Source organism: Pyrus communis, chromosome 7, assembly GCF_963583255.1.
Source record: "Pyrus communis chromosome 7, drPyrComm1.1, whole genome shotgun sequence".
NCBI classification, from domain to species: Eukaryota; Viridiplantae; Streptophyta; class Magnoliopsida; order Rosales; family Rosaceae; genus Pyrus; species Pyrus communis.
In genome coordinates this window covers 467,594-492,596 of record NC_084809.1, presented here as the reverse complement: position 1 = coordinate 492,596, position 25,003 = coordinate 467,594, and the positions used below count along the sequence as shown (strand labels likewise).

Below are 25,003 nucleotides of genomic sequence, written 5' to 3'. Positions count from 1 at the left end.
TCATACTTCTTTCTATGCAAAGTTTCATGCTTAATCCTTGCTGTGGAGTTGGCTCATGCACGGGTTGGAAAATTTTATGGCTAGAAAGTGACTCTTTTAGTGTGATATATTTCTTTGCTTTTGGTTCTTTTTCTCCTCCTTTGGTAGCTCCAGACCCATTGGAAACACTGTATATCCCGGTTGTAGCACATGGTTTCCCATTGCTCTCACACATTTTGAGAAGGGAATGCAGTTGCTAACAAATTAGCTAATTTAGGGCTTTTCTTGCCTTTACTTGTTTGGCATGACGCTCCTTCAAAGGTCTTCCTTTTTCGAATTCAGATTTCTTCAACATGTCGGCCTAAATGTTTCTCTCCCCTTCTTGATGTATGATTTTCTTTTTACCTAATCCTTTTGGAATTTCCTTTTTTTTTTTTTTTTTTTTGCAGCTTATCCTGCATGGTCTTACCTCTAAGGTTTTATTTTAGAGGGGTTTGGTCATATGTCCCCCTCTTGGTCATATGTCCCCCTCCCCTTTTTTTTCTTGTATTTTCATTTTTAAGAAGGGTAAAGTTTATGTCCCCTCTCTTTTTAAAGAAGGGCAAGGTTTATGTCCCCCCCCCCTAATTAGGTGTAACTTTTTTTTTTTGGTATGCATAAAATTTTCTTACCCTTGTTAAAAACTATAGTTCAAGTAAATATACGTATATATTTAGGGCTTTTTCGCTAAAATGGATCAGGAGATTTACAAAACTCCTCACTTTGGTTCTTGATACTTGAAATCAATAGAAGTGGTCCCTGAGATTGTCCACCATCAATCATTTTGGTTCTTAGGTGAAAAATTATGTTAAGTTAGGACCAAAATGACAAAATTACACTCAATTTAATAAATAATAGGCCATAATTTGACCAAAATTGAGGGTATTTTTGTCATTTTATTCTTATTTTATGGAGATTTTTCACAAATGACCAAAATGATTGATTGTGGACAAACTCAAGGACCAACAAATCTCATAAACCAAAATGAGGAGTTATGCAAATCTCAGAGACTATTTTGGCTAAAAAGCCTATATTTAGTTCATAAAAGTGACTATGCCCCAGACCTGGCCCTAATGGCCAAAGGCAAATGTGTAGTATTAATATGTAATTTTATGAATTATTTGGAGAAATAAATTGAGTTGGATGATGAATGAACCAGTTATGCTTGATTTTGTGAACTACTCATGATGAGAGAATGAGTTAAGTTGTTGGGAAAGAAATTTTGGGAGTTGTGTTAGGATCTTTTGTGTAGTTGAGTTCAATTCTTTGTAGGTATCAAGTCTTAAGTCAGTTTAAAGTGCACATAGTCTTTATTGGGTAATTCAGAATTGGTGACAAACAATTAGGCAAAAAGACTAACAAAATATGGGCCTTGAATGTTTTGTGAAGGGAGTTAGTTGTATAATTGAGTATACCACATCACCACTACCATATTATACGGATTAACGGAAACATAGAAAGTGTTCAACATTGCATTCATGCATATCATTTTATATGTGCATTTGAAGTAGGTATATGAACTAGGAAATCCAAGAGGGTAGGCAAGATGAGGTCAAATTAATTAGATAGGGGACGAGAAATTTTCTTGTATCATTAGAAGAATTGGAGTTTTATTATTGTCCCTTTATTATTTCTTTGTAACTTTGTAAGGAATTATTGGTTAATTATATAAAAGGCACGTGATGGTAGTGATGAGGACCCTGATGTGCCTCCTGGTTTTGGTTGATGAGTTCTCATGCTATTCCGTTTTCAGTGTTATTATGCAGCCATCAATTTACACAAACAATGCAGTAAATCATGGCCATGGTAACTCCTGAGGAAGTTTGTTTTTTTTTTTTGGTCAAAGAAACATCATTAACAACACAACAAAATTACACAAGATGAGGCCCAGTTAAATACAACAAAAAGAACCCAAAAAAAAAACGAAAAAAAAAAAAAAACCCAAAACAAAATTTTGAGCGCAACAAAGAAGAAACCCAAAGTAAACCCAAATTGCCTGTATCCACCACCGCCGCCAGAAAGTTGCATACCAAGCCTCCAACTGCCACTAGAATTCAAGTCGATCATAGCCCCATAAGTGGATGAAAAGAAGACTTCAACAATTTCCAAAGAGCACAATAAAGATCGGCACCACGAATTGAAGGAAGCTCGCAGGAAACAACCCACAAGCAATAAAGGCAACAAGGCCAAGCAGAGGCAAGGTGGAAAGAACCCCAACCATCGATAAAACCCGACACTCTACATATGTCATGGCCCGATCCCGATATACGTCCATGATCGATACATGACCTCGCCAAGTATCCATATATCTAACATATCCCACCACCGAGATACGTTTGAAGCACAACTCCAATTTCGGATTGCGTAATAATTTTCGTATACTTTATGGTTGCATCTAACCTCCTCGTTAGACTGCCTATGTACCCTCAATAGGGATCAAGCCATTTGTAGTTCATCATTTGTCAAACTTTAAACTTTTCATAAAATACTTCTAGCAGAAAACATAGAGTACCACACTACACATCAACCATAAGCCAAACAACAATTTTCATTTTTCCATGCACACAAGTATGTCATTTACACACATATGCTTTCCAACACCATTCCATAATCACATCAATCAATAACATGTACAAAACACCGAAATGGAGGGCTAGAGCGACACAGTTCGGCTGAAGCCTACATCTCTGAAGTTAAAATCAAATCCAAGGAACCAGCAAGTCAAATGATGTGATTCAGACCACTCAATGAAATCCATCAACATCGGGTTCCAGACCATTCAACGGAACCAAGACACCAAAGGGGATTCTGGACCACTTAACGAAATCCAAACCTGGATACAATTCCAGACCACTCAACAGAATCGCGGAGTAGAAGGGATTCCAGACTTTTCAACAGAATCCAAGTGGATACGATTCCGGACCACTTAATGGAATTGCAGATCACAAGGGATTCTAGACCGCTCAACGGAATCCAGATAGAGCAGGAAACTAGACCACTCAACAAAACCCCAGCGGATACCCAGTTCCGGCTCACTCAACGAAACTGAGCAGAATGCCAAGGAACATAGCAACAGCTCGAAGAAACAAAACATGAGCCAAATGCTCAATTTACAAAGGCTCAACGAAATGAAAAAAAGCACAAGTACTAAATTGAGAACGAGTCAATGAAGCGAGAAATGAAACAAGGAAACGGGATATGAAACAAGCTCCGAAGCAACAAACCCCATGGCAATAGGTTAACGGTCCACTACTAGCCCTTACATTTCATCACATCATACCAATCATGCAAATCAAACCACATTTCAAATATTCATGTCAATCACATTTCACAAATATCATTAACACACAAGTCAAATCACGTTTAATAAACATAGGTCAATGACTAAATATATAAAAAAATCACATTTAAAAAACCAATTCATATTCACAAATGATATTAATGTAAGAAATCAAGGTAATAACCATATCACTTATATTCAAGTCACTCTCTAACCAATTTAGGCCCACTAGACTTCAACTAGTCTCCCGTGGTACTAATTTTAGTATTTAGAACGCTTCGAGACATGTTGACCAAAATCAACCATCGGTCAACGATAGGGTCCACAACCCTATGTAATTTGATCCTAAAGATCTGCACATCAGATTTTAGATTTGTAACTTCCCAAGAGTCTCATTAAGCTCATAGAACAACATACTCAAATCTCATCGTAATCCAACGGTCGGATCTTCGCCAATCACCAATTCAAGTGGCGGTCAACAATTAGTTTTATAAACTTAGAAATCCAATTCGGGAAGATCCGTATGTCAAATTCTATATCCGTCAGTTCCTAATATCCACAAATATTACGTTCTATATTGCATTAAATTTTGGTGACAATCCAACGGTCGAATCGTTGATGTATATAATAATCAAGTAATGTACCATGATGAAACTAGGTTCAAATAATCAATTCACATCATATGGATATCAAATATGAAATCAGGACATCTAATTGAACTTTCAAAGACATTGTCAGCCCACTGGCCACGAGCCGCTGCGAGTGGCGGTTTCCTGCGAACGGAAACCCAATTTTTCGACTAACTCTAAAAATTACCAAATTTTACAGGAATGTATATCTCAATGAGATGAACAACTTTCATACCTGGGTCGAAGTCCAATTCAACCGGGAAACACCTGAAAACCGCTTCGATCCGCCGGAAACCCTTGAAATAAGTGCTCTCAATTCGACCTCAAAATGAACTCCGACGCCCCAAAACTTGTTTGGGCTTTGTTCCTAATCTCAAGAGGAGTATTCTGGTTGTGGTGCTCGATGGAAAACCTTTCAGAAATGGTGGATTCCGTCACTGTGCACCCGTGTACCCTTCGGTGCAATCTCACCAAATTAAAGTCAATTCCTGTTGGTATTTGGGTGGAAAAGGAAGACAGAGCTATGGGGAAATGTTTTCCAGGTGGTGGCGAGCTTCAACTCACCTGAAAACCACCGTGAAAGATGTCGGAACAATGGGAATCACCGGGTTGGGTCGCGGGTCAAAATGGGGTCCGAGTTCCCCTCATTCTCTCTTATCTCTTTTCTCTCCTTTCTTCCCCCTCTCATTGGTCCGTTACCCTCATTTTCTCTCATTTCCCTTCATTCACACCCACACACGTGGCTCCTGATCAAAGCTCCAACAAATCTGAAGCATTCTAGATTAATAATTAAATGACTATTTTGTCTCTAATATTGTTTGTTTATAACTCTTTCATTATAATTCCAAATTACATTCCGTTTGCGCTCACACGTTCGTATCAACGAGTACTATCCAAATATGTAAAGAAATATGAAAAATTACAATAAGGATCAAATACTTCCACGAAGAATTCCGTTTAATTCATTAAGGGTGATTTCGTCCATTTACTTATCAAAAAATTTATACGCCGTAAATACAAACACGTCAAAACTAAGGATACGAAATACGTAATCTTAAATAGTGAAATCCGGGGATGAAATTTCACAACACATCTTCCTCCTAAAAGGGAATCTCGAAGATTTGCATTTGTGGTGTTGATTAGTGGAAGTCAATCCAAAGTGCGAGATCCATGGAGGAGTGAGCCAATTGGAAAGGGTAAGATGTGTAATGTTGGAAATTAAGGAGGTGGAGGGAAAAGTAAATGGAAAAAGGGGTGGTGATGAAGGGAAATCAGCGGCATTAGAGAGAGGGAGTGGAAAGAGAGATCGGAGAGGAGGGTTGAGACCAGTGAAATTAAGGGCAAGATATGGTGGATGATAGGAACGATCAGGCTTATAGACAGTGGAAAAAACAAGCTGAAAAGAAAACAAAGCAAAGGAAACATAAAAGAGAAGGAAAAGATGACTGCCACCAACCTTGACCATAGCTAGGGTCAGCGGCTACAAAGTAGACGAAAACTGGAAAACCAAGCTCACTTAGGAGGAAACCTCTCATTCTGGAGATCCTGAGGAAGCTTATATTGAGGTGATGGAGTGGGAAGGTTTATTTGCGATTGCCTTGATAGAAGAGATGATTAATTATTGACTCTTGGATATTTAGTGTTCAAAAATATTTAGCTTCTAGATGGTTAGACCTGATGCCCTGATGTGTGAGCAACAGGAAATCTGTATTCAAGTTTGGTTGATCATGAACAAGATGCCAACATTTGCTACAAAAATGTGCAGTTAAGAATTGAAACACGTAGGATAATGATCAAATAATTACGGAATAGGAAGTTGATGTGGGGTGTACGGAGGTGTATGTAGAAAATCTGGGGTGTGAGAGTAGTATGGAAAAGTTTATAAGATTAATTGAAAAGTAGATGTGGGGTGTGAATAAAACAATCTTTTTTTTAAGAGAATCTTGTAGGTTTTTTCTTTCCTTATTTCGATACAATAATAGAGTGAGAAGAGGAGATCGAGGCTAATCATAATTTACACCCTTAAGGTTTGAGATGATTTTTAAAATGGGCAGTTTTAATTTTCTCACCTTGTCCCCTAAGATTTTAAAATTATATCATTATATAACTTTTGTATATTTGAATGTCTAATTATTCATTAAATTGATGATTTTTTTGTCAATATGGTGTAAATGGCTTATATATCAACCAATTATGAGTTTCATGCTCACCATGTTATCAATTTAACGAAAATTCAAATAACTCCATAGACAAAAGGTGTAAATTGCCACAATTTCCCAACCTTGGGAAGCAATATGAGAAAATTGGAATCTGGTGGCCCATTTTGAAAATCACCCAAACGTAGAGAGAGTGAAATGTAGTTGGCCCTTATTTTAACTACAAACCCAAGAATCATATAGTTTATAATTAATCTAGAAATGCTTTGATACGATGTAAATATATGACTCCGTTAACATACAACATCTACAGATCATTCCGAATTAATTGCCTTGAATCTAACACAACCAATAGCACAAATTAGTTAGTGAGGCAGATGCTCTAGGAACATCAAGGCATGGACCCTAATTGAAAATGAAACCTACTGAGATCAGATTGAACAGAATTTTGCCAAACTAATTGAAATATTCTTGAATTTGTGATTGGGAAGAAAAGAAAAACGATAAAACTGAACTAATTAAAGAGAAGACATTGGTCATCTTCCCTAACTAATTGAATTAACAGAACAGCTCTAAAAAGAATAATATAATCAATATAAACCCGCATGCACTTGATAAATTAGCATAGCAAAACCAGTCAATAAATCCACTGGCCACCTCCTAGTCAATTAAGATATATAGTACAAAACTCCATAATAATATTGATGAGTACAATTTCTTTTACAAAAGCAAGCAAGCACATTACTTGGATATTTCTATAAATATATATACGGAAATTATGTAAACTGAATGAATGAATACTTAATTATAATTTCAGTAGGGGGTGTAAATTTGCATCTGACTCAAGATATGTTCAAAATTATCAGAAGGCTTGTCGATGGGATGGGTGTGCGTTCCTTCGTAAGTGGTCACCACAATGCCTTCGTCCTTGTTTAGGCGTTGGACTTGTTTTTTAACGTTGCACCCTTGATACGTGCATCGGTAGTAGCTTCTGCAGATTAATTAGCAAGATCCAGTATTGTTATTCCATATATATTCAGGACATATCATACAATTAATAAAAAGTAAGCATACCTGCATGCAGGCATATGTGTAATCATATGATTCAAAAGATAAATATCAGTTGGAACATGCATTATTCTTTGGGCATTGAAAATTTGAAATGATCGATCACGTTGCACTGGTTCTGATTATTGATGATCTTACACTGCTACCTGGTGCAGTTCCCAGACGATAGAACTGGAGCAAATCTATCAACTAATAGATTGAATATGTAAACCTTTTGTGTAACTTGTAGTTCTACCATGTAGTCATGGGTCACGGCATGTACGTCTCAAATATATTACAATTTACACACAAGTTGTTTGTTCCGCATCAAAAGGTAAACTAACATTTATATAATTGTTAGGAAAACTTTTGCAGGGATCAAAAATTTTTGCTTCCAGTTAATTAGCTAGAGAAAACCCTAGCTAGAACTCAAAACAAGGAAAAACAAATTAAACACTAAACAATTTGTTGAATAATTATCCCACATCGAAAATCTTAATAAATTTTAGGAGAAATTAGGATGCAATCCCGAACCACCAATATCCTTTGATTGAAATCCGATTGATTTTAAATTTTTGATCAAAGTCCTTCTACTTTATACACATCAGCATATTTACATTTAAAACTTTATGCCACCCATAAATGTAATTAATTCATTTCTTTTCAAAATTTCATAAGATTATTGAGAACTAATCAATTCCTACATATTAGGCAAAACAAAATATGTTTTAGTACATAGCTTTTTATTTCTTTTATATCTTAGTTTGAATTCAAGTTAACGGGTACATGTGAATTTAAATGTACCCATTGATGTATTTGGGATATTTGCACCCATAAACATGTTATGGTTTTTTTGGACTTGTTATATACAATTTTTATAACGTGTATATTTGAGTTCCACATTACAATTGGTACATTCTTTCTCACAATTCCTTTGTTGGTACATTCTTTCTCACAATTATGAGTCTCAAATAACGTGTATATTTGAGTTCCACATTACAATTGGTACATTCTTTCTCACAATTCCTTTGTTGGGGTACAATTACAGTGGGTACATATAAATCTGAGATAATATTATAGATGGGTACAAAGATGAACACAAAAGGCAGGTTTAATTTGCACTTTGTGGGTAGAAAGACAAGAAAATTTTGGTTCATGGGTACAAAGATTGAAACATAAACAATTGTACCGCAAATATACTACAATTAACAGTGTTATGATTTTGTACTCTGCAACTTTTGGATTGCTTGGGTGATTTTATAGAAGAAAATTGTGTGTGGGTTCTCGTTGGCTAGGTTGTACCCACCAGTAAGCAGTGCAGATTATTTCAAATTTGAAAATCAAATTAAACTAATATTTGGTGTGCCTGATATCACTGATATGTGATATAAATTTGGGATAATTTGGAGGTTAATTAGATTGGATAATTTAGAGGTCTCAGTGGAAAGGTTAGTAATTTAAGGTGCACATATGTTCATCGTTAAGGTGAGCTAGTAGAATGTAATTGATCACAATGTAATAAATGGAGGACTTGAATTAAAGATTTTAAACTAATAAGATGTGAGTCTATAATATATGATCAAAAGGGACCGAAAACTAAGTGTCCCTAAATTTTATATATATACCTATATTGGGTGACATCATTCTTATTTATACCGACAGTTTTTGCGTTAAAACTTCATATTTGTTGGGTAGCAATGTAAAATTATGTGCCAACCATTTCAAACTTTAATTTCAAAATTTTCATTGTAAAGAAATTTAAAAAACAAAAAACTGTTTAGTAACTGTTTTTCAGTTTTTCAATATTCATTAGAATGTGAAAGCTGAAGTAAATAAAGGAGAGATCCCCCAATTTTCCTTCGCCTATATGCCCGATACACTTCTTAGTGGAAAATCAAGTTAGGATCTTGCTTAGGGATGGCAATTGTTCGGTTTAGGGATGGAAATGCTATATTCATCTCCATAACCACGAAAACTAACCATATCCATAACCACAAATTAACTATCAAGTATTATCCATAACCATACCCACCAAGTAACAGATTCCTCATAGGTTAACGGTTATATTCATCTTCATCAATAAAAAAAATATATTCATTCAATTGACGCATGATAATTTAGTAAAAATTAATTTAGTCATTAAATATGTTATGTATAAAATGATTTAATGAATGGATATTGTGAAGCATAAAATTTAAAACTAAATGTTGATAATGTTGGTTTGATCTTTGATATCTCCCATAAGTACCATTGAATTCTCATAAATTTTGATTCATATTAAAACTTTTTAACTTTTCCACAAAATGCAACTCACACAATACAATTTTTGTATTCTCAAGGTAATGGATTCAGTGAATAATAAATATATATATATTTTTAATAATTTAATATTATATAATATATATTATTCAGTTCGGGTTTGGAGATGGATACGGATTTGGGACCCCTATAATCATATCCAAAACCATAATCGAATAATAATCACGATTTTTCCCCATACTCAAAATACACCTAAATTTTCATACCCAAATCTAATCTAATCGGATGGTTATCAATGGTTATCGAGTTTAATTATTAGAATTGTCATCCCTAATCTTGCTTTATTAGTGGAATCTACTAGCTTGCACTAATGTATTCGCAAAAACCAAAACAAATCTGAAACACAAGCATCAAAATCACAGTACGAAAATCAAATGAAACACAAGCACCAAAGCATGGTATGCACCGAGTTTTCGAGATGTCTTATTATTTTGGACCATTTGACTGAATAAAAAATAAATAAAGGATTTTAACTTTTCATTGCCCCGATTCATGTCATACACCAAAGTATAATAGATTTTTCAACAATCATATAGAAAGATGGAACAAAAATATAATGAAGGTATATAGCTATATGTATGTACCTGGGAAACTTGTTGGCTTTCACAGCTTTTTGACCGTATTTTCTCCACCGATAGCCATCGTCAAGTACATCGACCTGACTTCTTGTTTGAAAAGCATATTTTGGCTTCTTCATCTTCTTCTCCCCCTGATTCTTTTTCTCTGAATAATTATTATTGGCCCGATGAGGATCGACCCTGCTCTGATCAGCTCCAACAACAATATTATTCATGCTTGCATTTGCACTCGGATAATACTGCTGATAATATTGTTGGTGCGGATGACCATCTTTATGAACTAATACTTCACCTGACGATGATCCAACGTGGTTTTCCGTTTTCGACTTCGATCTCAAGCGCAACAACCCATCTGAAGTTTGATCAACACGCCCATCAAAGTTATTCGTGTAAACGTTAGAGCTTCCCATATGATGATGATCTGTATTTGTGGAATTAGGGTTTGGATAATTAGCTGATGAGGAGCAAGGAAAGAACATTTGATACGTCTCCATGATGGGCTATATAGGGTTGATGGCGCTAGCCAAAATAGAAGCAGTATATAAAGCTAGCTAGAGGCGGCTAGCCAATGGCCAAAAACTTTGTAAGTTGTAAATATATGATTTGAATGTATGTGGTCTAATATCGTAGTGGATAAGGTGTTGGGTTTCTATACTTGCGTTTTGGGTTCGAAACTTCCTTTCTCCTTAACACATATACACAAAGTCGTAAATATATGATTTGAATATATGTGGTTCAATATCCTAATGGATAGGGTGTTGGGTTTCTATACATGCGTTCCGAGTTCGAAACTCCTCCTCTTCTAAATCATATATATACACCAAATGTAAAATAATAAATTAATGCTAAATAATTCAAAAACCATGAGAGATATGATATGATATGCATATATAGGGTGAGAACTGAGACATGTCGTAAAGGGCACGAAAATTGTCCAACTTAGTAAACGATAATTAGAGCTTCATCAGCGGGTCTGATTAGAAAAAGACGTCATCATGGTAGTTAGAAGGAGGAGTGAGGCAACTGTTGATACCTTGTTGGAATAATGGTGGCGGCTTCATCATTGCCCTTACGACTACGACATTACTTCTTTACTTTTTATTAGTTATGTACATTGGATAAATGAATGGCAGAGTTTGGAGTGAAATAATATCGGATTACAAAAGAATAATTGTCATGATACGAGTATATAATCAATTATATACCAATCATATAACATCACATGTACATTTTTTTTAAGAGAAATTAGGTTTTCATCCTTCCTTTTGTCACTCTTTTGATTAAAACCTTATTCATTTTCATTTTTTGATCAAGGTCTTTGATATTAATAACATCATTAATTATTTCAATAATAAAATATTTTTTATTTCTAATATATTCATTTAATGTTAAAAATGTTACAATTAGTATATTTATATGCATGGCTAAATTTTTTATCGTATATTTTTATTTTTAGTTTGTACCCATTTTTAATTTGCAACCATTTTTTAATTTGTTCCAATTTTCTTTTTAGTTTTAATCTGTACCCATATAATAATTTCTTTTTGTACCCATATTTTATAAAGTTTTATTTGTATTTGTACCCATATTTATTTATTTATTTGTACCCATTTTTAATTTTGCTAAATGTACTCATGCTAATTATATGTACCATTCATGTAATTTTTTTCAAATTTTTAATCTTAAAATGTACTCATTCTTAAATATACCAATTTGTTATGGGTAAAATGTACCCTTTTTTTTATATAAAATCTATTCAATTTTTTTCTAATCCATTTTTAAACTTATATGGGTACATTTTTTTTTTTTGTTGATTTGAGAATGTATCCATGTTAAGTTTAATCGAAGAAATTTACTAATATTATTAAGCCTAATATATATATATATATATATATATATATATATATATACATATTTGGTGATTTTGAAGAATATACCCATGTTTTGGTACAATAATTTTTTGGTTAATTTTGATGATTGTATCCATGTTTACACTGTGACATCCCACATCGCTCAGGGGAGTGATCCTTAAATGTATATTCTCATCTCTACCTAGCACGAGGCCTTTTGGGAGTTCACTGGTTTCGGGTTCCGTAGGAACTCCGAAGTTAAGCGAGAATGGGGCTAGAGCATTCCCATGATGGGTGACCCACTGGGAAGTTGCTCGTGAGTTCCCAGAAACAAAACCGTGAGGGTGTGCTGGGGGCCCAAAGCGGACAATATCGTGCTACAGTGGAGTCGAGCCCTGGAAGTGGTCCCGCCCGGGCCGGAATGTGACATACACACACACATAATAATATATTTATATTTTAATATTTTTAATCCCACAAATTATGGTTTTTTATTTAAAATCTCATTAATATAAACAACTATAAATTTTAATTTTTAATTTAAAAAAATATAGTAACGTACATAAAAATAAATTATCACATTAATTTCAGGAACTTTGATAAAAAAGTAGAAACACACAAGTAAATGAGAGTTTGACAAAGTTGGTAGTGATGCATGTTCGGTTCCCTTTGCTTGGTAATATAAATAATATGTAGGTATATGTTCACACAATTCTCAATTGGCACAAGTCAAAACGTAGACTAAGAGCAGTTGCCTTTGGACTGGAGACTAGCTATATACAGAGTGTGTGTGTGTGTGTGTGTAAATAGACAGCGCACATGTGTTGAATTTTGCAGTAGTTGGACCATATGTCGCGCGTCCAATACGGACTCTGTTTAATAATAATAATAGTATCTTTACTTAATTAACTTTGATCAAATCATGAAATTAATTTTAGGGCTAGATTCTTGGTTTTGTAGTGCATTATATATATATATATATATATATGTCTGCAAATTGTGTGCAAACACAAACAGACACCCTACCCGTGGTTTCCACGAAATGCTAGCTTAGCATAAATATGTAAAAAGTTGTTCACTATAACCTTTCATATCATGCAACATTCAAATTTTTTTTTTTTTTTTTTATCATGTGCATTTTAAGAACAAACACCTGTATTTTAATGGTAGCCAGCATCCAGATCTTCTGGAAGGATATTTTCATTACCTTTTTTTCTTGAAAAAATATTTTCATTACTTGTACTTACGTATATCCGCACATGTACAAGGTGAGTCCCTAAAAAATTGATGATATATGCATTTGTGTGCGTATAAAGATTAAACATTTGAGGCATAAGTATATTACCAAATGACAATTATGCGGACATTTTTTAAGATGTTTAATAGAATTTTTTTTAATTTGTATTTCTTAATTACAGGGGATAATAGTATATTAATTAATCTTAAATTGAAAAGGATTTGAATCCGGATGCAATAAGTTGAAGAGTTAAGACTTTTACACATAGACCAAAAATACAAAACAAAAACACTAAACTCGTTTAGGCATTCACCAGGAAATCGAAATCTGATTAGTTTGGTCTAAAGACAAATTCCGAGATACAAAGACATGTGTTTGAATTTGGAAAAAGAGGTTCACGTGATTGGGTCGATAATAACAAATTTGAAAAGCAAACTAAAAGTACTTGGATTGTTTTCAAAAGATGTTGAACCCTCAAGTAGTCAAATTCCACACGTTATGTTGCAAACTTGCAATCATGCACACGAGCCCCTGTGCTTGATTTTTCTTTTTCCGGATTTGAACACATATTTTCCTCTTTTTCCGTATTTTTGTTTTAATATTTACTGAACATATTAATTTTCCGGCATTTGAAAGCAATGGCGGATCTAAAAAATTTAGAGGAGGTGTCATTAAGAATAGTGCCCGTAGTATGTAAAATTTTTTTTGGCCGGATAGCATCTAAATTGACATTTTATTGAGCCGTGATATGTCTGAGGTCATTTGCCAAGTCATATTGCATGCCTATCGGCTGACACTAACTTCCAAGCAAGCATGTCAATTCATGTGAATAACTTTTGAAAACCATGCCGACATATGGCGAGTGAGCTTATCGAAAGATGCTCATAGCAACACATACAAAGGCATGAGGCTAGCAGCTCTTCCATGGAGAATTTCTAAGCTTGGGGGAGTCAGCTAACTCACCTTGCCCCAAGGTGGATCCGCATTGTTTGAAAGATCATGTTTGTTGAAGTGGTGGATTGCCTTGGTAGATAAAAACTTTCACTTCAACTCGTTGCATCCAGGATCCAAACTCTCTTTCTTTCCATAATTTAAATGAATTTAGTGTACATGATTTATTGTTTGTAATTCTAATGAATAGAGAACATTTAATACTAATGAATCTGATAATATTTTGTTGACAGTTCAAACTTTCGGCAAGAACTACTCTAACAACGTAACGAACAGAAGTAGATGATTCAATGTCTTTGATTTGCCAGACTTTTATATTATCGACCGATTTATGCATATATGCAGAAATCTTTCTCATTATTATAGTGGATCTTCAAGAAAAAAGAGTTTATATCGAATAAAATATATACTTCGATTTTCTTGTGTTAAAACTTCGGCTCATAAACACAAAAGTATTGTACGAACTTTTTTGAAAATATAAATTTATAAATTATTGGATGAATTCTTCACGGAAGCCATTTGAACTTTGATTATTCGAATTGGAAAACGGTTTAACGAATGACGGACCGCAATATACCAGAAAGGCAGTTGAAAAATATTCAACAACCATGGACAAAAATGTAGGCACTCTAATCATTTCCAACATAGACAAAGGGAAAATGCAGGCATCTACTTTCCAGTTTCCATCCGATTTTGAAAATGGGTCACTTTAACCTCATTGCTTCGTGTCTTCAAGCGTCGAGATAACCAGAGACGGAATCTTATCCGAACATTTAACTCGGCAGCTCTGCTCACAGCTTTAAATCGTTGTTTACACGTTTCCATCACAGATCATGAAACCAGGGCGAAAGCAGTCATATTTGACATCTTGAGCCTCAGCAAGCTTCGCCCACCATTTCTTTATAATGCGATCGATTTAAATTTTGTGATTCGTAAAGGAACAAAATTTGACAATACTGTTTCTGGAATGTGGGTTGTAAGGTGCTTATTCCAATTACCTCACTTGAATGAATGCATGAGCAGTGACGCAGCACGAGCGTATAAGGATTACAAATGTAAATTATGAAGAACAAAGGTTTCTGAAATCCAACAGAGATTGGGATAAAACAAATGGTTGTTTTGATTATTTCTGACTTGGTGTCTTATCTAGGGAGCAAATGACTTAAATAGAATTAAACACAGCCTCGGAAGGGCTAAGAGCCTTTGGAAATTAAAAAAGACATTAATCGGACCACAAATTAAAAGTCTGATTTTTATTATTGAATTTAAAATACAGTTTTGGAAGCCAAAACAACTTCAAATGACTAAAATCCATCATAGTTGATGGCAAAACAGTGAGTTTGAATCGGGATATTATGCTCTTTTCAGAAAAGTACTATACACCAAAATGGAGCTTGGACATCAAATCTGCAAAAATCCAATACGTCTGTTTGTCTTATCAATTATAAAGCGCTTCCTTGTTTTACTTTTCCTCGTAAAAATCCACTCCAATCTTGTCCTAAATCAGTCACCTTCACTCATAAAGAAGTTGCCTGTTCATCTTGCAAAGAACTAGGGTTGACATGAACCTTGATGAGTAGACATATACTTCAACCCGACGAACCCAATATTCTTGGTGTTCAGTTGGAATCACAAAAGATCTAATACCATACAAAAATTAGAATATCCAACTTGATAATCTAGCCTCTTCATGCATTCCAAATTTACTTGTTTCCCCAATCTTGCAGTTTAATTCCACATCGACTTTATCACCGACAACCATGTCAATCATAATATTTTCAGATTAAACAATACTTGATTTTCATGGATGTATTCTTGTGGGATTTCAACTCGCAAGATCTCGTCTTCCTCAATCTTGTTCTCCTTTCTCATGATCTCCTCAACTTGAGAAGAACTTGACCGCGACTTCTCTTGTATTAAAGACACCTCCACATTGGTCTTTTGAGGTACATCTTTTTTTTGTTTTCGTTCGTAATCACTTGTGGAGTTTCTCCTTTGTGAATATCTTTTTCAACTTTGATAGGGTTGTCAACTGGTTCAACAACTTCCTTTTTTTTTCATTTGCCCAACATGGCGTATCAATTATTTTCTTAAGAGCTTCTGAAATTTTCTTGTTTGCTCTATCAATTTTTCACAATCCAATTGATTCAAAAATCCAGCAGTAGAGTCAAAAGCCAATTTATCATGTTAAATTGTACGATCATCAACATCATCAAACATAAAGCCATATGAAGGAAAATACCATTCGACAAGAACTCTTTTCATCTTTCGCCATGTTTTGATCTTCAACTTGCCTTGTCTTTCTCAGGGTTCTTGTAGATGATAGTCTAGATGAAGCCATCTTTACCATCTTCTTTTTTGGAACTTTCTTGATCTCAAAGTAATGCCCGATTTCATCTACCCAATCTTGAAAATTTCAACATACAAACTTCCTCCAAAGTAAGGAATATCTTCAATATCTTCAAAGTTAAATTGATGAGGTTGGCCACGGGGAATCCCATAACATTCCCCTTCAATATTTAGTACTGTCGCATGAATGTTGCCGAGGATTTCACTTCTCCCATGATTGATTGTCATTAGAACAGCCAAATTCCTGCTCTAATACCAATTGACGCATTACAAGTATAGTAAAAGGAATACAAACGCAAACCCAAAAAAATTGGAAAGCTGGAATCCACTAGAATAGTGATAAAATCTCAAAGGTTTTTTTTATTAAACCTTGAATGATGCCTTACATGGAGAGACAAATGACTTAAATAGAATTAAACACAACCTTGGAAAGGCTAAGAGTCTTTGGAAACTAAAAACAAAACATTAATCGGACGACAAAAGAAAAGACAGATTTTTATTACATAATTTAAAATGAATTTTGGAAGCCTAAATGACCTTGGATGACTAAAATCCATCATAGGTCACATCAAAGCAGTGTTTTGGAACTAGGACGTTGTGCTAGTCATACTAAACATATTGTCCACATGGTCTTCTCTTACTGGCTGTAGTTAATTTTTGTCTCCACAATAAACATGAAGTTCCAAAAATTAGCCACAAAGTGTTTTGCGGAGAAATTCATTCACAATTATTTTGAAGCCAAGTATCGTTCATAAGCAGAGATGTGAACGATGAGGTTGTTAAGCATTATGTTTTTTTAGTACGATCGCCACACCTTAATATGTTACTATTTATTCACTCATGTTATAATACGTGGATTATTTATTAATACTATACTCTAGATCCTTGTCCTTATCATACTCCACCATTATAGGCATACTACGCCTTATTTTTTTAGTGTGAATGATAACATTGAAAATTTTATCCTTTTCACCAAGAATTTCACGTATTTTTGTAAAAATAGTTTATTCTATTATGTGTATATAACAATTGTCGTTCATAAGTATGGATGTCAGTAAATCAAATGGTGCTTGAGTCACAATCAAGATAAATTTATGCAGGAATTGTTGCTGCTTTGTACTAATGCTATTGTTTGACTGAAGCCCTTCTAATTCTTGGTCAATTGGGTCCAAAGATCAAGGCCCTCTTCAGCAAGCCTTCAGAAAAAAGTTTGAGTGCAACTTCCATTCATACTACGACTGCTTGATGCCCAGTTCGGCCACCCCCGTCAATCTACACCGCGAACTTACCACTACAAAATCCCACTTCGCCACGCGTCTATCTTTGATCAGAAACTTGTATTTATGGTGTATGTCGAAAAAGAAGTAGCGACCAACAAAACATTAGGTAATACGACCAAAATTATAAACAATGATTAAGTTAATGGTTCAAGTTGTTACCTATTGGTTAGATAATGTTCCCTTCATTCAATGATATATTTATACGAAAGAATTTGATAAATAAATTGATTACGGATTTGTCATTTTCAAAGTAAACTTCAGACTTCTTAAATATTGACTCATTTATCCATGAATACTAGGTATGTACCTTACATCTATTGGTACAGTACTATTAGGGTTTTCATCCCTTCAATTGATAATGTTTATTTAACAATTTATCCTTAACAAACATACACCATGGACAATATATTTTTGGAGTAGTTTTAAATAATTTGTGAATAAATAGTTGACAGTGTCACCAAACTTTAACTTAATTAGAATGCTATCACCACACCCCAAATTCGTTGTATGCTTGATAATGCTATGGCACCATTGTTTTTGTCCTTATTATTAACAAAAGTTTATTAGGTGCTTTTCATTAAAGGTTTTTCTTTTAACTCCACAAGAAGTTAACTAGCCAAACATCAGCAGCCGCACGGAACAAGTTCTCAAGTTGATATATCATGTAAACTGAAAATTATACTTTCTTTCCACCTATATAATGAAGGAAGGGTAATGTTAGATGACTATTAAATTTGGTAAACTAAATGACATGGTTAATGATTAGATTATTATTTAAGTGTTGATTAACGTATTTATTTTTTATTAATGATGCATCATTTAATTTGCAAATTTAATCTACCAATTTAGTCTAGCTAAAATAAAAAATGATAGCTCCTGTTCCAGTAAACGGTTTCTTACCAACTGGCGTTGCACAAAATTGCAGCCAGTGCCATCACCATCTGTACGGGTCTCTCACAGGGTCGGACTTTAACCCGACATTTACTCAAGTATCCAGCGTTACGATTTGGTTCGCATATAATAAGCACTGCAGCGCTCGTATTACAGCCATTGCAGAAACAAAGATTAAATATTTAATCCATCGTCTTCATCGATGTCAGCGAGAAGACGAGACTGACCGAGCCCGCCTCCAACAATGTAACTCGCTCGCTTTTCACGTGTTCTTATTACATAGACACCATCCTTTTTCAATTAATATTAATTGTGTATATAGGAGTGGCAGCACAGCAGCTTGATCCTTGCTTGATTATATCAGCCAACAAATGGGGAGTCCTCCTGCGAAGAAAGTCCTGATCACCTCCAATGGCGACGAGATTTCACAGAGCATCGCCTTCTCTCTGGCCCAACGCGGCTGCAGGTGATTAAACCTCAATGGGTTGAATCAAATGGGTGAGATTCCTTCTGTTCTGCCTATTAAAGATTTGATTTTTGTTTGTTTGTTTGTGGTTTTGAATAAGCAGGTTGGTGTTGATGGGAAAAGAACGGCCTCACTGGAGGGTGAGGTGGCGCCGGTGGAGATGGTGGACGTGGACATGGAGGACGAGAGGGAGGGAGCTTTTGATGAGGCGGTGGAGAAGGCATGCAACATCCTGGGTAATTTGGATGCCTTTGTGCATTGCTATAGTTACGAAGGTCTATAAGTTGACTAATTTAATCTAATTTCTTCGCTCGGAGATGATTTGAAAGATTGTTTTACTTTTAAGTGCATTGAATTGAATCTAGCGATTTAGCAGGTTATCCAATCCAAATCAATAATGTGTGCCAAACGAGGTGAGGAGTAATAATTGGCACTCGATTCCTGTAAAGTTTTAATAAGAAATTGGCACTTCAAAAATCTCATTTTGCACTTCAAAATTTCTATTTAAAAAATAAAATGTGAGGAGGAGTGTAGAATATAATTTTAGAATGCTAATCGTGATTCTCAAAATGTATATACAATGAATAAAAGAAAACAGGGGGAAAACTTGGATTAGAAAATTGTATTAAGTGAACAAATTTTTTCTTGGAAATATGTTGATCCCGTGTTAAAACATGTGTTAACAAATTATTTTACATTCGGACATTCTTTGGTTTTGTGCATATATGTAAAGCTTGTTGCAGTAATTTTTTTTTTTTGGGACAATGGGATTGAGCTGGTGGAGAGTGCTCAGCCTCAGGTGGCGAAGTGCAAGCAAGCTTGCTGCTGCTGCCGGTGCTGAAGTTGGGGCGGAGAGAGGTTGCTCTATGGCGGCGGATGATATGTGGGAGTCATTAGGATTTGCTTCCCCGATGATGCATGGCAATGATGAGAGAGCATGAAGAGTTCATACCCAAGTTCAAAAAGGAAATGGAGGTTGAGGAGAAGTTGGCACGTGAGCGTTTGTAGCATAAACTTTTTTTTTTTAATTGTGGATTAAGAAAGCTACATTATGCATATTGAGTGTGATTATTCTGTAAACTAATTTGTTTGGCATGAATTTCTGTCATATTTATTGGCTTCAAGGGGAAGGGGAAAAAAACACGAGTGAGCGGAAGAATAATAGGAAGCTTTAGCAACTTTTACATAATGGTTGCCAAGGGGGAGATTATCGGCTGTCCCCGAGGATATGATGTGATCACGTGATGGAACACGGCGGGGATATATTCTATTGTTCCTATCTCTTTACATTACATGACATGATCACGTGATGAGACATATAAGAAGAGCAGAATATATCTCTAGTTGTATGCAAAAATCTGATAATGTGAACAAATATATATTCCAATTGTATGCAATCATTTTAATAGATATAGGATGATCCATCAGAATTGTATACAGCATTTTTGCTTTTCAACAATTTACCAGATATCATCATGAGTACCAGAATTTCAAAGTAATGCCATGATAAAAGATGGTTTCAAATTCGCAGCATGAGCGTGAGACAAAGGTGGTCTTGACGTAAATGAAGAATAATCTGAAGAAATTGAGACACAGAAATCTTGAAAGAGAAACCTCGAGACAGAAATGACAGCAACTGATAAAAGTGTGAATAATATTCTGTTACAAATGAATGAAACTTAAACTATAAAAGAAGGAAGAAAGGCGTATATTATAGAGACAATTAAATATAAATCCAAATGCACAATGATTGATTGGGAAATTGAGATAAAACTTTGTCAACAGACTCACAAGTCCATCTGCACACTGAAGAAAGATGATTACCATCTAATATTTCTTATCTTTTGGCTTGATTCATCAACACTCGCTCACTCACAAATACGTCCACACTGAAAGATAATATTACAAAGCACACTATTGACATCCCGACACAAAGGACGACCACTGTCCGTTTCTTACAACTGTGGTTGCTACAGCTCCAATACCAAGTCTGCAATGCCAAATGCAAATAGTACAAAACTGTTAAATGTATTCATAGTAGATTCAGTTTTTCCAAACCTTGAGTACATAATGTGGTGCTTATGTGGAAAAACTTGCCACGAAATGACTTAGATAGATCCGAGCGAGTTTTTCTTTCATGAAATGACAATGTATTCAGAAACATTGTTTTTTTGGGTTAATGTATTCTGGACGTTAATGTCATATTACAGATAATTTTTATTTTTACTTGGGTTTTTCATTTCCTTTTGTTTGTTCCAAGTTTATGTGTGCTCCTTTCCTCAAAAATCATTTTCTAGAAGTACAACAGTAGGTTATAGAGACTTTGAAAGAGATTGTAAGAAAAAATACGGAGTAATTCATACAGCTAGGTTTGGTATTGCTGTGCTTTGAAAAAAAACTGCTTCTACTGTGCTGTGAGAATAAGCAGCTATGAAATAAACCAGTAGAGTGTTTGGTAAACTTTTTTGTAAAAGTGCTTTTGAAAAGAAAAAAAAACAGTATTATAGTGTTTGATAAACTTTTATGTAAAACAAATGTGAAAAAAAAACTGGTTTTTCAAAGCTGGGTTTTGCAGCTTTGTGTTTTTGGCTTTTTTTCACCCAAAACTATGAACAAAAGCTGAAGTTGAATGTTTACCAAACATAAAAAAGCTCCCAACTTTTTTTGATAGCCACTTTTTTCAGAATCAGCTCAGTACCAAACTAGGCCTAGTGGGATAAGGCTTGGTTGTTGTTGTACAATAGTAGGATATAGGTTCAGTTCATTGTGGTTTCTCTTAAAGTTTCTTTTTTCGAAAAGGCTGATGGTAGTGTTTGAACTTTTTCTTAGATGTTGTGCACTTTTTGTTCTCCTGGATTTTTGGTGTTCTGTACTTGATTTGCCAGAACCTGTGGGGACTAAATCAAATTACGTCAGCAATGAATAAAAGTGATACTTACATTCTGCATCTGTTTTGATCCAGTGCTCTCCCTTTCTCCTAGAACCGCTGCCACTCTGCCTGTATTGGGGAAAGTTCATGAATTTTTTACAATTTTCAGTCCCCTCCTTTGCCCTTGCCCCGTCAGGGAACCTTCCGTTGTCTCCCCCCATGAGCATCATATTTTCATTACAACCACTACCTGCACTGGAATTATTCTTCTTCTTATATTTCTCGGACTTGACCGATTCTCTAGCAGCTATAGAGCTTTCAGGATGGATCCTTCTATGGAACATACGTAAGACCTGCATGTAAGACACAATAAATTTGAATGTGAAGTTTTATCTTTTTTTATTCCCAATATAAGTGAAGGCTGCACCAGGCAGTTTGGGACAAATTATTAAAAGAATGATTGTTGTCTGATGAAGACATCTAATGGAAACACTACTATATATTGTTTAACTGTTCTCTGTGTGTATGTACTTATGTACCTCCGTGTGTGTGTATTTGTGTGTGTGTGTGTGATGAAGAGCCATCAGATGCACTGTTCTAAGAAGATCTAGCTGTAGGAACCCAACCTTACGGGGTTTCTTCTTGGTTGAAAGAGAATCAGATGCCTCACCAAGTTTCTTCTTGATGGAAACAGGATCAGTTGCATCACCACCTGTAGAAGGGGAAGATCTCTTTGAAGAAGAATGGAATTTTTTAATCATCTTCTTCATGAACCCCATTGCAGATCTATGCTTATGTTTGACTTCTATCTCCTCAATCTCACTTTTCTCCTTATAATCAGTTGTGATTTTGGTCCTGTCAAACAGCTCTTGCAGTGATGTCTTTTCTTTCTTTGCCTCCATTGTTGTTTCTGGTAATTCAGTTGAGGACCCAAAGAGATATCCTTTGAGTGGATATGCTGCAGTCCAGTATTCTTCATCTTCAGATTCCTCCATTTGCATGCCACTGAGTGTAATAGAGCTAGCATTACTGTCCCTTGCTGATGATGCACAGACCCCTTCTTCCTTTGTCTCAGCCTCAAGAAACTTCTCTAGCTCATAGCTGATGAGCTTCAAGTCGTTCTCTGTTACCTCTGCTTTTTGCTGAGTTAAGTTCTCTAAAGTCGTCGCAAAAGTTGGTGTTTCAGGCTCATTGATACTTGATTCTGAGCCAAGAGTTCCAATGGTGAGAAAACCATGAAACAGGTCTGAGATGGTAGCAGATGTTTCTTCTTCTCTCTTGGCTTCAGATTCAGCAAAAGATTTTTCTTGGTCTCTTGCAGGTGGCTGCAAGGATGTAGATCCGTATCTGGAGCCAAAGTTTGACTTCATATAGGCATCTTGGTCATCAAGTGATGGCTGAGCTGAAAAGGCAAACAAAAGGGTACCCTGAAGTTAGTTACACAAAGAATTAGGTCCGAAAATAACAATGGAAGAAAGGATTGATCTGTGCATATAAACACGTCATCTCAGTGGCTGCACTGCTCGCCAAATAAACTGTCAGCTGATGGCTGAATGACTTCATTAGTTAGTATAAGTTGGTCCGTGGTCGTGAGACCACTTGGTTTCCAACTTTTTCTTGAGATTCCGAGATTTTTTTGGACAAGCAGAATTCAAATATCGGTTATTCACGTTAATTATGTAGAATCGATGAACTCTTAGTTCTTAACTGCAGCATAATATAGCAAAGTCGATTGTTATGCTAATTTTGTAACCTGATTATATGTGAATTCTTAGTACATTACTTAGCATTACTTACTGAGATCCTTGCGAGGCTCAATGGTACCGTGCCGAAATTTGTCGTGCACCCATTGTAATAACTGCATCAATGCAAGTAATGCTAAGATAAAGTCAAAAATATTGAAAACAACTGTCGTTATAAATTTGGTTCGAGTGTACACGTACCTTCATTTTCGTGTTTCTTTGAGGTCTTGATGTTATATTAGTTTGCATGCAAGATTGGCTTTAAACAGAGATGTTAGGAAGAGGGGCAGAACAACTTCTTTTCGTTAGGAATTCCAAGCGAGGTGGAAGTCACTGATTGCTAGAAGAATCTGACGATGGTTGAGTAGAGAGAAACATTTAGAAAGATACAAGACTGTAGTTGGCTATTCTTGTCAAGGCCAAATCATGTAAACAAATTGAAGGGTGGTTCGAGTATGCATTAGTATATTAGTAAAGTCGTATGTAAGCTTTAATCAACGTGTAATAATGTTTCACATAAATCTCCATAAACGTCGTAACAATTGCGGTTTGGAGTATCACAACGATGCACCCGAGGGGAAAAGGGGTATAGGCAATTCTGCTTGTTTCTTTCTGTATACGGTACTAATAACAATACTAATACCAGTAATCTAAACCTTTCGTGCAGTTATAATTTTGACGTCAGTAGCTATTGATCGAGGTTTGGTTTCGACCGGTTGTCTTGTTTACCATGTCCAAGTATCTTATGGATGGGGGAGGCAGCAGGTCAAGGTTGCTGGCCCAGAAATATTAGCATGGCCCGCACGCATCTCTGGAAGTTAAGTATTTATGGAAAGGGTAATGCTGCTGTAGGCTTAGAGACAAAGCCATTAGCCCTTCGTGCTTACATCCTCGATTAGACCTCTTACTGTCTTACAAGTGGGCTCGGTAGTTACACGTGGCAGATAAAGCATAGAAGAGAGATTTTTTATTGTGTCTGAAACACGGACACATACGTCATATGCTATTATATAAGTGCCTGAACACTTGGAAAAAAAAAATCTCTCGTACAATGACATGAGGTGTACCATCTTGTGTTCCGGATGCATGGAAAAATCTCTCATCGAAGAGAAAGGAAGAGTCCTTTACAGAAAGTACATTCATAGTTTATGCATGTAAACCGAGTCTAAGAATTCGCTTCAAAGCATTGAATATAACTGCTTTTGCAGAAAGTATATTGATAGTTGCAGAATTTGTTATGCAAATGCAAGAGATGTATCGTGCTAGTCCGGTGGGTTTATATACCGGACATTCTATTGTTATGTCGTCGATATTGTGTTAAAAAACAAACGTTCTGCACAT

The 25,003-nt window shown here is 35.3% G+C and overlaps 3 protein-coding genes across 3 annotated transcripts; 1 reads left to right on the top strand and 2 right to left on the bottom strand.

The window, feature by feature from the left end:
* Nucleotides 1–6,720: 6,720 nt before the first annotated feature.
* Nucleotides 6,721–10,574, bottom strand: LOC137741136 (probable WRKY transcription factor 75). The gene is made up of 2 exons (XM_068480939.1): nt 10,034–10,574; nt 6,721–7,074 (listed from the first exon to the last, which is right to left on the bottom strand). Exons 1-2 carry the CDS (start codon nt 10,519–10,521, stop codon nt 6,897–6,899), a joined length of 666 nt encoding a protein of 221 aa, XP_068337040.1. The 5' UTR covers nt 10,522–10,574; the 3' UTR covers nt 6,721–6,896.
* Nucleotides 10,575–18,956: 8,382 nt separating this feature from the next.
* On the top strand, nt 18,957–19,334 carry LOC137739201 (uncharacterized). The gene is made up of 2 exons (XM_068478747.1): nt 18,957–19,051; nt 19,175–19,334. Exons 1-2 carry the CDS (start codon nt 18,957–18,959, stop codon nt 19,332–19,334), a joined length of 255 nt encoding a protein of 84 aa, XP_068334848.1.
* Nucleotides 19,335–21,021: 1,687 nt separating this feature from the next.
* LOC137739053 (protein LAZY 1-like) lies at nt 21,022–23,784 on the bottom strand. Its single transcript, XM_068478529.1, has 4 exons — nt 23,718–23,784; nt 22,547–23,322; nt 21,991–22,273; nt 21,022–21,041 (listed from the first exon to the last, which is right to left on the bottom strand). The coding sequence occupies exons 1-4, from the start codon at nt 23,782–23,784 to the stop codon at nt 21,022–21,024; spliced, it is 1,146 nt and encodes a 381-aa protein (XP_068334630.1).
* Between the last annotated feature and the right edge of the window lie 1,219 nt (nt 23,785–25,003).

Coding starts and splice junctions, on each gene's coding strand:
- LOC137739201 (XM_068478747.1), top strand. CDS start 18,957: ATGGGGAGTCCTCCTGCGAAGAAAGTCCTGATCACCTCCAATGGCGAC. Junction 19,052..19,174: donor CTGGCCCAACGCGGCTGCAG/GTGATTAAACCT, acceptor TGATGGGAAAAG/AACGGCCTCACTGGAGGGTG.
- LOC137739053 (XM_068478529.1), bottom strand. CDS start 23,784: ATGCAGTTATTACAATGGGTGCACGACAAATTTCGGCACGGTACCATT. Junction 23,323..23,717: donor TGAGCCTCGCAAGGATCTCA/GTAAGTAATGCT, acceptor TTGCCTTTTCAG/CTCAGCCATCACTTGATGAC. Junction 21,042..21,990: donor GATCAAAACAGATGCAGAAT/GTAAGTATCACT, acceptor TTGGCATTGCAG/ACTTGGTATTGGAGCTGTAG.
- LOC137741136 (XM_068480939.1), bottom strand. CDS start 10,521: ATGGAGACGTATCAAATGTTCTTTCCTTGCTCCTCATCAGCTAATTAT. Junction 7,075..10,033: donor AAAGCCAACAAGTTTCCCAG/GTACATACATAT, acceptor ATTAATCTGCAG/AAGCTACTACCGATGCACGT.